Source organism: Lepidochelys kempii, chromosome 2, assembly GCF_965140285.1.
Source record: "Lepidochelys kempii isolate rLepKem1 chromosome 2, rLepKem1.hap1, whole genome shotgun sequence".
In the NCBI taxonomy this organism is placed as follows: Eukaryota; Metazoa; Chordata; order Testudines; family Cheloniidae; genus Lepidochelys; species Lepidochelys kempii.
The window spans coordinates 154,862,128-154,874,281 of record NC_136381.1 but is presented as its reverse complement, the minus strand read 5'-3'; the positions used below and the strand labels follow the sequence as shown (position 1 = coordinate 154,874,281).

The following is a 12,154-nucleotide window of genomic DNA, read 5'->3' as shown; positions in this document are numbered from 1 at the left end:
TCAATGAGCAGGAGAAAAGCCCTGCATGCCAGGTAGACTGCCCTCAGTTCCAGTAGATGAATGTGCAGTCTGGCCTCCCGGGGGGTCCAGGCACCTTGTACAGTGTGGCTGTTCAGGTGAGCACCCCCTCATAAGGGATGTGTGTGTTACAATGATGGTGCTGAAAGTGGGAGTGACAAAGGGGACACCAACTCTCACTCTATCTGGGTTCAACCTCCTGGTAAGAGAGTTGCTGACCCCGGTGGGAACAGTCACTCTGGTGTTGATGTGATCCTGGTCTGGTGAGTAGACCAACCAGAGCCAGGCCTGCGGGCAGCGTAGGAGAAGCCTGGCAAATGGTGCCACATAAGTACAGGAGGCCATGTGGCCCGGAAGAGAAAGGCACATCCTGACCATAGTTCTTCGTCTGCAAGTAATCAGTGCTGTCAGGTTGCTCATTAACTGATATCTTTCCATGGGAAGGAAAGCTCTTGTTGCAACAGAGTCCACTGTCACGCTGAAAAAGTTCATCATCTGTGTGGGTGTTAAAACAGACTGTTCTTTGTTTATGCAGATACCGAGTGCTGCTAGAAGATGCAGCAGGAACATAGCTGCTGACCTTACATCTTCGCTGGAGCAATATACTCGGAGCCAATCATCGAGATATTGGGCTGCAGCCACAGAGAAGACCTCCGTGAATACTCTGGGTGCTGTTGCTACTCTAAAGGGAAGGACTCTGAACTGGAAATGTTCCTGACCTGCTAGAAACTAAACAAACTTTCTCTGGAATGGATTAATATCTACATGGAAATAGGTGTTCATGTTGCAAGCCGTGAACTACATCCCTTCCTGTAGGGAAGGGATTATTGATGCTAGTGTAACCATCCTGAATTTTGACTTTTGAATAATGATGTTAAGTTGTCGAAGGTCCGGAATGAGTCTCCACCCTCCATATTTTTGTGGGACTAAGCAATAAGGGATATAGAACCCTCTTCCTTGATACTGAGGTGGCACTTGTTCTCTTGCCTCTTTTAGGAGGAGGGAGTCCACCTTCTGTTGGAGAATCACCTCATGAGAGTTGTTTCTCAAGAGAGACCAGAATGGGAGTTTGTGAGGAGGGAGGGAAACTCTACAGAGCACACTTGATGGATAATTTCTAGAACCCAACTGTCTGTTGTGATACAGTTCCAATTGTGGGTGCAAAGGCAGAGGCAGCCCCCAAAGATAAGGAGTGGGGGGGGGGGGGAAGAGGTGGTTGGTATCAACAGTGGTGGGCAGATCTTGACCAAGGCATCAAAAGTAGCCCTTAGTGGGTAGCTGGGAATGGGTAGAGGTTGTGGTAGTGGGGGGCTGAAAAAATGTGGCTTCTGAATTCTCTGTTGTTTACACGGAGGCTTGGCTGGATGTTGGTGGCAAAAGTCAGGGGTAGGGGGGAGGCTTGGCTTATACACCTGCCTCTGGTGTTTTTTCCTTGGGGCCAGGATGTAAATTCCCAGGGAGCACAGAGTTGACCTTGAGACTCTCAACAAGTACAGGGACTCATCTGATTTCTTGTTAAAATTCAACTCGTCAAAAGGCAGGTCCTGCGTGGTGCTCTGGACCTTCCTGGGGAGCTCCGAGGAGTGAAGTTAAGACTCATGCCTCATCACTTTTCCAGTGGCCAAGCCTCTGGATGCAGTGTCCGCTTTGTCCACTGCAGCTTAAAGGAAATTCTTTGCTGCTAACTTGCCTTCTTCTATGAGGAATGAAATTGGGCTCCATTCTCAGGGGAAACTTGCCCTAAAAGTCGGCCAACCTGGAGTAATTGTTAAATCATATTCTCCTAACAAGGCCCAATACTTTGCAATATGGAACTGTAGGCTCGTAGAAGAAAAGGCTTTTCTTTCCCAAAGGTCTAACCTCTTTGAGCCATTGTCAGCTGGGGTGGTCTTGAGATGCTGCAATCTTGCTCTCTTTGTGCCTGTACAACCAGGGAATTTGGCACTCAGTGGGAGAAAAGAAATTCAGCCCATTAGGCAGAGACAAAAACATTTCTTAGCCCTCTTAGTTGTGGGGAGCACAGGAGGCTGGGGTGTGCCAGACCACACTTGCTGGCTCCATCATGACCTCATTAACCAGCAGCATCACCTTGCTTGAACCTGTAGTTGCATAATATCCAGGAGCTGATGTTGAGAGTCCTGGACCTCCTCCAGTGGTATCTGGAGGTCATTGGCAATTCTCTGAAGGAGAACCATACAGCGTATGGGTGTCCAGAAGAGATGGTGAAAATGGAGCCATGGCTTCATCTGGAGCAGTGGTCACCAACCGATTGATTGCAATTGACTGGTCAATCCTGGAGCCTCTGCCAGTTGATTGCGATCTCTGGCCACTAAAAGTCCAGCAGCGCAGCAGGGCTCAGGCAGGCTCCCTGCCTGCCCTGGCCCCACACCGCTCTCGGAAGCGGCTGGGTGCTGGCACATCTCTGCAGCCACTGGGGGTGGGGGGAAGTGAGGCATCTCCGTGCGCTGCCCCCACCCCCAGCACTGTACCCGCAGCTCCCACTTGCCAGTTCCCAGCCAATGGGAGCTGAGGGGGCAGCGCTTGCGGGTGCGGGGAGCGCACGGAAACCTGCTGCTCCACTCCCACCCCAGGGGCCGCAGAGACTTGCCAGGAATTATCTTGTGCATAAAAAGGTTGGAGACCACTGATCTAGAGATGAGGATGAGATTCCCGTCAGTACCTGCAGATCTGGGTCTATGTTCTCCTCCTCTTAGGTCAACGGATCTGGTGGGTGCTGGGTAGGAGAGGAGTGCTATGACTCATGGGCAAATCCAGGCCATCTGCCATAGGGGTTCCAATAGCCCCAATAAGTCCAAAGGAGGGATCGAGTGGGTGAGGGGGACTCCACAGCAGCAGGTCCCAGCAGTACCAGGGGTGATCTTCAGTTCCAGGGATGATCTGGGAGGATCTTCAACCATCTCTCAGGACTCAGCTCTCTAGGAGGAGATGAAGAACTGGCCAGGATGTCCAACTCATCCAAGTCTAAGAACTCCTCTGTCTCCATTGCTGGGGCCAATGGCACCAGAGGGTGGATGCTCGTGCCCCAAGGGTTGGAGAGGGGATGGTTCTTGTGTCACTGATGCAGTTTCATCCTCCAGTGTGGAAATGTCTCTTGGGAGGATCAGGTGGGAGAGGAGGGGAAACTGAAGGTAAGGGAGGAAAATATCCCACCCTGTTCCAACAGTTAGAACCAATGTGTCCTCGGTTGTTGCTGGCTGGTACCAAGAAAGAACCAGGCCCAGCACTTCTGGACAGAACCGGCAGATGGTAGTTCTTGTGTTTTGGAGCAGGTGCCACCAATGATACTGACAGATCCTTCTTTTTCTGCCCACTTTACCTTTCATGGTGGGGGTCTTTAACAGTCCTGGACCCATAGGATCCATGTGTAAAGGCTCACCCGGTCTGGACAGGTTCAGGGAGGGATCCCTTCTTTTGTGAGCAAATCTGGATGGGGTTCTGTCCTTACAATCACCAAAGTGCCCCCTACTCTCAAGGGAAGCCCAGGAAGAAGATTCCTTGCCTTAGCAGTTGTCGGCTCTGCTTCTAAGCTTGTGCTCGGAGGGGTGCTGCTTGTCTGATAGTGACGATGTATGGGAGGGGGTTCTCCCTGACTGAGATCAGAGTGAGGCCACACAGCCTTCTCCCTTAATCAAATCTCACGAGCTTTGCCTGTTTGTGCTGGAAACGAGCGACAGATGATGCACTTTGAAGTGATATGCAGTAGACACAGCATTGGTGATAGTCACCTCACAGAGAAGGAGCAAGGGCAAGAAACACAGTTCTTGAACTCCTGAGCTCTGAGCATAGTCACAGACCATGGCGAGGGAGTCCCTAATAATGGGAAAGAACTAGCTACAGTAACTAACTATACTAATATAAAAACTATAAAAACTATTTACAAATGTATGTACAGGATAAAAATGTATGCACTAAGGATAAAAACTGGAGAAATCTGTGAACACAGGGATTCTGACTCAGGCCATGCAGTGGGAAGAAGGAACTGGAGGGGCATCGGCCTGCACCGCCTTTTGTGCCCTCAGTCTGGAGCATGAGAACAACAGCACATGTGTGGGCCAACAGACATTAGAATTTCCAGACTCAGGCAGATCGTGTGCATGCGCACCCATGTGTGGAATACACATAGGGACCAGCACTTACAGAACTTGGTTAAAGTGCTGATTAAAAAGTGATGTAAAAATTACTACAAATATTCAAAGAATGCAAACTCCAAGGAAGGAGAAGAATTATTTAGGGCAGGAGTTGTCAAGCTTTTGTACTGTGGACGTCTTAACAGACTGTATACAGTGTAGTTGTAGCCATGTTGGTCCCAGGATATTACAGAGACAAGGTGGGTGAGGTAATTTCTTTTATTGGACACACTTCTGTTGGTGAGACAAGCTTTTGAGCCAAACAGAGCTCTTCTTCAAGTCTCTGTAGCTTGAAAGCTTGTCTCTCTCACCAACAGAAGTGGATCCAATAAAAGATATGACCTCACTCACCTTGTCATGAGAACACTTAACATCTCATCTTATGAACACTTCCTCCCACCCCCATTTATGATAATACAATATCCTTGTGGCAAACTACAGCAATTGCTTACACAGGAAAGTAATAAAAGGAAAGTATTGTATTTGTGGGTTCTTTTTAATGGGATTTAGCAGCTGAAAATGAGGCACCAGCATCATGTGACCAACCAGCTCCCTGCAATCCACCAACACTGTGGACCACTGGCACTTCATGGGCCATTGTTTGGGAATCATCAAGTTAGGACGATACCAGGAGAGGCATGGGGATGTGTGTGTCAAAACTAGGGATAGTGGGATGGAATTGAGAAAGGGAAGATTTAGGTCATAGGCTTCCCCATCACAAACTCCAAATATCCACCTATCCACAGCTGCCCCAGCACTCACCTATCCCCAGCTTAGATGCCACCCCCCAATGAACTACCTCCCCAGACACCCTCCAGAATCCCCTCATCTATCAAACACCTAGACACAGCAACCAAGTTTTGTCCAGCTCCATGTCCTACCCTGACTGCTGCTTGTGGCAGGGTGGGTTGCCGGTAAGTTTATAAGTTTGTGCAAATTAGATAATTAAATCATTTCTATAAAATGTGACACAGAGTGACAAAAGGCTTGGCAGCTATGTTCACTGGACTGCAGAACAGGGCTGGTCCTCTGGGAGGAGCAATATACTCCTTCCTAATGTGTGCGCTGATGAGCCCTGGAAGAGACTGTGCCTGCCCCCAAGTCCCACCTTCCTCATGCTCCTACTGGGATTGGGCAGCTCTGCACTGCCCCCTACACATGGATGTGGCTCCAATGCCACAGTCTAATCCACAGCACATTATCACAAACCAATGTTTTCAATATTATGTGTATAAAATGTATTGTGTTAAAGCTTTACACAGTACATGAGAGTGACTTTCAGGTGCATATAGTATCTGTGCTGCTTATTCATTCACTGACTTACCGGCAGGAAGCCTTCTGAGTGGAATAAATGAATTCACATTTTCCATGTATACAGTAACCATTGAAGCTTTCTGAACAAGGTATGTGGTTTCCAATATAAATGTCTTCTCTTTGATCACTGGCATCTTGAAAACATACACAAACAGATTTAGTAAATGTACAAAACCAACACACATATAGCATCCTTCCAAAAACTTCTGTGGTGACAGGACAAAGAATTAATAAAGCAGTGGCTTAGAGCTCAAGTTTCACAGAAGCCTGTGGAATTTAGCAGCACACTCACTCAATGCTGTAAATTACTCCTTAGTGATAACTAAATCTGCTGCTATTGTGGGCTTCCTAAACTGGGGAAAACCTTCCTGACAAAGAATCAACATACTGGGCTGAAGTTCTGCCAGTGGGGTCTAGGCAAACAGCTGGTAGACAGCCACACAGAGCACTTGGCTTGGGGAAAGCTGTGTCTTTCACACCCCTGAGCGAAGAAAGTTTCAGTGCTGTAAGTGGAAGTGTAGACAAGGCCTAACAGAGCTCTGGAGAAAAGCAAGATAGGAGTACAAGAGAATACTAAAGGACCGGAGTTAACAAGAGATAATAGAAAGAAAAGAGGGCGAAGGAGAAAATAGTGTGATAAAGAACCTGGAGGAGAGAGATGGACAGGAACAAAAGAGAGGAAGAGACCCAAAAGACAAAAAAGAGGGCAGAGGGAAGAGGAGAAAGAGAAAGGGAGTGGGCAACATAGACAAGGCCAGGGACTGAAAGTGGAGCAATGACTCAGGTGCAGAAAAGATCGAGGGTGCAGCAGATGCAGGTGTAACCCACACACCTCCAGGGTGTGAAGTTCTGTCCCACCTAGAGGCACTGAGACCACTTAGAGAGAGTTAAAGGAGTCTGCTCTACAACCTTAGCTAACAGGAGGTTGGCTTTTAGCTCAGGCAGTAGAGGCTCATGCACTAAGCTCCAGAGGTCCCCAGTTCAATCCCACTCGCCGACGACCAGGGTCTGTCGGTGTTACAAGTGGGGGCTCGTCTGGGATTTCAAATGGGAAGTCTCTGAAGCTCGGGATGCACTTCCTCAGCTAGGGGAAGTATGTAACCCGCGCATCTTCTGGGTGGCACCGAGACCACTTAGAGAGAGAGAGTTAAATGAGTCTACCTTAGATAATAGCCAGTTGGCTTTTAGCTCATGCGGTAGAGGCTCATGCACTAAGTTCCAGAGGTCCCCAGTTCAATCCTGACGACGACGACTGGGGTCTGTCAGTGTTGCACAGTGAGCACTTACTAAGACTTTAGAATAGGTAGAAGAGCTGGCAGAAAAAAGTTTAGGGCTCTGGAGCAAAAAAAGAAAGAGACCTATGGGCACAAAGGACAAATTGCTGGAGCTTCTGAGAGCAGAGATGTGAAAGCAGAGAGAAGGGCCTAAAAGCAAAGACAGAGGAAAACATTTGAATAAATTCAAAGTTATAAAAGTCTCCCCATGTCTAGCACCAGCTCCTGGTGGCAGCTCTTTGATCCACAGGGTTAACTTTAGTACTCCAAGGACTACTATAGTAAACTGTACTGAGGCTTGTAGGATGCAAAGGCTCCTCCTGAGCACCTCAGCCCTTCCCAAGCCCACCCAATATGGCCTGTTTATTTTCCTGCAAAGAGGCCTCCTCCACCTCCTTTCCTTCTTCAGAATGATTTCTCCTCCCTCTCTCTATCCCTCCCCTGACTACCACAGCAGTTGCTGAAACAGTCCCACTCCAGAATGACCAGAACCTCTGAGTAGCCAGCTCATTCTTCAGCAAAATCATTCTGAACTCCAGGCCTGGAACAGACCCTATGCTGGAGCTGGGCCTGGGCCTGGCAGTGCGGGGAAGCAGCTAACAGCAAGAGTGTGGGGGTGGAGGTTATAAAGTTGTTCCGAGAAGAGATGAGGTGGGGTCAATTGGACTCAGTTCAGGCAGGACTCTTGGCTTGGCCCTACCTCTCAGCAGACTCTCACCATCCCTACGCCTCAGCATAAGTGCATCACAGTGACCTCCCCAAACCCTCAGTGTAGCTAGCCCTCAAGGGACATCTACAGTAACTCTTCACTTAAAGTTGTCCCGGTTAATGTTGTTTCGTTGCTGATCAATTAGGGAACATGCTCATTTAAAGTTGCGCAATGCTCCCTTAGAACGTTGTTTGGCAGCCGCCTGCTTTGTCCACTGCTTGCAGGAAGAGCAGCCCGTTGCAGCTAGCTGGTGGGAGCTTGGAATCAGGGTGGACTGGCAACCTCCTTATCAGCTCCCTTATCAGCTCCCCACTCTCCTAAGTTCCCTGTGTGGCAGCCTCCCAGCAGGCTAGCAATTGCGGGGCAGTTCAGGTGTCCCTCCTCCCACTGCCATGTGCTGCTCCTACCCGCCTCCTGCTTGCTGTGCAAGGGAGGGCAGAAGAAGGGGGCTAATGTCAGGGTATTCCCCTCCCCCCTACTCCTGCCCCCGGCTTATCCCTTCTCCACAGAGAGCAGAGTAGGGACAGGACAGGGCTCAGGACAGAGAGAGCTTACTGGCCACAGCTGCTATCTCAACTTCCTGATCTTTTTAAAGGCAATGTACTTAGAATGGTGTCAGCATAATTAAAGGGGCAATGCACATCTCTCTCTCTCTCTCTCTCTCTCTCTCTCTCTCCCACACACAGGGTGTGTGCCTCTGTCTCTGTCTGCCATGCTGTCTCCCCTCCCTCCATTTGTGCTGCCTTGTAGAGTGTGAGGCTACATTAACAACAATGAGTTAACCCTTGAGGGCTCAGCCGAATGCTAGTTCATCATTTAGCAGTAAGGCATTCCCTGGGAAATATCCCACCCTCTTCCACCCTCTAACTTCACCACCTCAACCAAGCTTCACAATCGTCATTGCTGTGTACACTATTAAATTGTTTGTTTAAAACTTATACTGTGTGTATATAATATAGTTTTTTGTCTGGTGAAAAAAATTTCCCTGGAACCTAATCCCCACCTATTTACATTAATTCTTTTGGGGAAATTGGATTCACTTAACATCGTTTCGCTTTAAGTCACATTGTTCAGGAACATAACTACAACGTTAAGTGAGGAGTTACTGTAGCTGGGCACAGGCCAGTTTCCTGAAGATATCACCATCTTCACAGAAACAGAGCTTTTTTTCAAGGAGCCTGAGAAAATGTGACTAATGTAACAGTAGATCTAATCGTTCTGGACTTCCATAAGCATTTGACACAGTGCCCCATAGGAAATTATTAGCTAAACTGGAGGATATGGGGATTAGTATAAGAACTGTAAGGTGGATAAGGAACTGGCTAAAAGGGAGATGACAACAGGTTGTGCTGAAAGGTGAACTACCAGGCTGGAGTGAGGTTACTAGTGGAATTCCTCAGGGACCTGCTTTGAGACCTATATTAAATATTTTCATTAGTGACCTGGGCACAAGAAGCAGGAGAGTGCTAATGAAATTAGCTGATAACACCAAGTTGGGGGGCATTATCAAAACAGAAGCGGCCTGGAATATCATAGAGGAAGAATTAGATGACCTTGCCTAGAGTAATAGAAATGGGATGAAATGTAATAGTACAAAGTGCAAAATCGTGCACTTAGGGCCAGATAACAAATCTTTCTGCTATGAGCTGAGGGGCTCAGCAGTTGTAAGTGAACAAGAAGGAGAAAGAGCCAGGTGATCACAACATGACTATGAAACACCATTGTGATGTGGCTGTGAAAGAGGAAAATGTGATCCTAGGAAGTATCAGGTGAGATATTTCTAGCAGAGATAGAGAAACATTAATGCTATTGTAGAAGGCACTAGGGAGACCTCATCTGGAATGCTGTGTGCAATTCTGCTCACCCATGTTTTAAAAAGGTGAATTCAACCTGGAACAGGTGCAGAGAAGGGCTGCTACGATGATCAGGGCAATGGAGGGCACGTCTTCGTGTCTTATGAGCAGAGACTAGAAGAGTCTGGCTTGTTTAGCTTAGCACAAAGACGGCTGAGAGGGAATATGATTGCAGTCTATAAATACATCGGGAGGAGGGGGAGTAAACACCAAGGCAGTTGAGGGGCTACTGAAATTAAAGGACAACACTGTCAGAAGAACAAATAGATATAAACTGGTGATGAGTAAACTTAGGCTGTAAATTAGAAGGAGGTTTCTAATCATCAGAAGCGTGAAGTTCTGGAACAGCTTCCCAATAGACATCGGAGGCGTGGGGGACAGACAAGCTAACTGGTTTTAAGATGAATCTTGAAAAACATATGAATGGATTATATGATGGGGTTGCCTGTGATCGCAGGGGACCGGACTTAATGACTAAGTAAGTCTCATCCAGTTCTAATTTCCTACGCCCTTCATTTCTCGTTAATTCTTCTGACAAAATGTTCCACATACCCTCACTCTCACAATGCTGCACTTTCAGCACACAAGCAAACCGGTAACACACATGCTCATTTGTATTCATAAGCATTTCTAATGAGCTTGTAAGCTTTTCTTCTCGCTTCATTCTCGTTGTTACACAGCGGCATCTAAACTATTTCAAATTTAACATAAACAAAGTCCTAACAAACAAAATAACAAAAGCAGCAGCAGAGGATCTGGCCCATCTAATTTACATGGCTAAAAATCTTTTAAACAACATGGTTCATCCACTGTGGTCCAACAGGTGCAGAAGCAGCAAATATAGAACCTGTCACTTATTCAGAAGTCATCGAGGAAGGCTGGGCAGAGGGGGCCTGTGCCACTTGTATAGAAGTCACATTTCTACAGTCTTGGAGCCAGCTAAAGCACTGGCACAGCAATTGGCGAAATGCTAATCCTATAACCTACTAAATACAGAAGGGAGTTCAGCATTTTAGGGAAACATGCCAGGCAGACTCGGCATAGTCATATCTCCTGCTCACCAGAGATGGGGTGATAGTGGTGTAGGAAAGCAGATGTTCACTTCTCTCCCGGTTGCAAAGCAGATGAGAAAGGGCATGCATGCTATATTTTGGTATCTTGGGAGAATGTAACATATGCATAAAATACCAGTACATTACCTTTCACCTCTGGTCGATATTGCATTCCATCATCTTTCTTTCCTACTGAGCTGGTGTCATCTGTTTCTATATGATAAATAAATAAAAATACATCTGTTTAGAAGTGTTTATTTTCAGATCATTGTGTATTATTACAATGTAAGAAGTTGATATTTGAGAAAATAATTTAGTTACAGTCATACAGTCAGATTCAATATTTTTTCTCTGTTATAGTTAGGTAAACACCACCTGGAGATTGTACCAGCTTCCAGTCAATTCTGGGTGCTCTTCCTGGTTTTGAGCTAAAAAGCTCTTTGCGGGGTGGTTGAGTGCATTTTACAGATAGCCTCTCATTTGTTCTTCAGCCAGACAGTTGAACCAGTTGGGATTCTCAAGTTTACGGAATCTAGATGTTAGTGGCAGGGAGCTGGTGGCAGAATACACTCAGGGCAGGATCCAAGGCCCCAAACCTTGCAAACACTGATGCTCATGATTTGCATATGGCAGCACTCCCATGCATAAAAAGCAAATGGATAAGTATTTGTAGGGTCAGGGCCCAAGTGTATTGAGCCGCTAGGCATGCTGGAAGGCCTATCTAATTCATGCTGTTGTAAGAGGATGACTTGGGGTGTTCTAGTAGGATGGAGCTCTCTTAATGTGTTTCCATTGTGGCTGATTTCATGGACATTTAGACTATTGCTCAGATGTATTTTTTTAAATACATGTGTTTTTTCCTCAACCTAGAGCATAGTGATAGAGACATAATGTACATACAACACAAACAACTAACTAACTAACTAACTAAATACATACATATTTTGGGTGGCAATTAGGAAAGATCAGTGAATTTTAATACAAAAATTAAAAAGAATTAAAGGGCCTGCTTGGGCCCTTTGTGATGCAAGAGACAATTCTAATGAAAATTAAAATGAAACCTACCTAAGCAGTGTCCAAGGTGCCTTATGTCAATCTGTTCCTGCCTCAAACATGATGCTTCTCGAACAAAACATGGATTGTTATAAGAACTTCCATCAGAAGCACACACAGGATTAAAACTGTACCCACTGCAGTCTATATTACATACACACCTGTTAATAAACACACACAATGAGATCAAAGAAGTACAGTTAAATAAAGTTGTGTCTTGATTAAACATTTGTTTATACATTAGCACCAGCTCCATGACCTGGGAGAAAAATCTATTGTGTATGTATACCAAAGAATTTGCTGCCATCTCAGGTTTTCAGACAGAATGTATACACAGTTGTAAACAGAAGCTACCGTGTACCCTTCAATATTTTATTGATTTTTTCATGGGTTTAATATGATATAAATCTTACTGATTATTTTAATTTCTGAAAAAACAACAGCAACATATTACAAGGAAAATTTATTACGACAATAAAACAATTTAGTGCATTGTCTATTCCCATATGTGGGTAAAACCAAAGAAAGATTTTACATGTTCTGTTTGTTTTTTGGCAAAGAAAACTGAATGACTGTTGTGGAGAGTGGGGATGAACTTTCATTTCTATTCATCAAAACTAAGTATTTTTCATTTCAAAGGCTGAACAGCAGCAATAAGTTTGGTCAAGTGTATTAGTTTAACAAGCCATTCATTCATGCCTTTGAAAACTCAGTGGTTCATTATGCTGTAATT

At 45.9% G+C, this 12,154-nt stretch overlaps 1 protein-coding gene across 1 annotated transcript in view; it reads right to left on the bottom strand.

Annotated features, from left to right (window-relative positions):
* TMEFF1 (transmembrane protein with EGF like and two follistatin like domains 1) overlaps positions 1–12,154 on the bottom strand; it is a 224,804-nt gene that overhangs the window by 11,415 nt on the left and 201,235 nt on the right. Inside the window, exons 6-8 of the mRNA XM_073332493.2 lie at positions 11,434–11,582; positions 10,516–10,581; positions 5,491–5,614 (exon numbers count right to left, since the gene is read on the bottom strand). Of these exons, the coding sequence (XP_073188594.1) occupies positions 5,491–5,614; positions 10,516–10,581; positions 11,434–11,582 (339 nt within the window). The remainder of the gene's footprint in view (positions 1–5,490; positions 5,615–10,515; positions 10,582–11,433; positions 11,583–12,154) is intronic.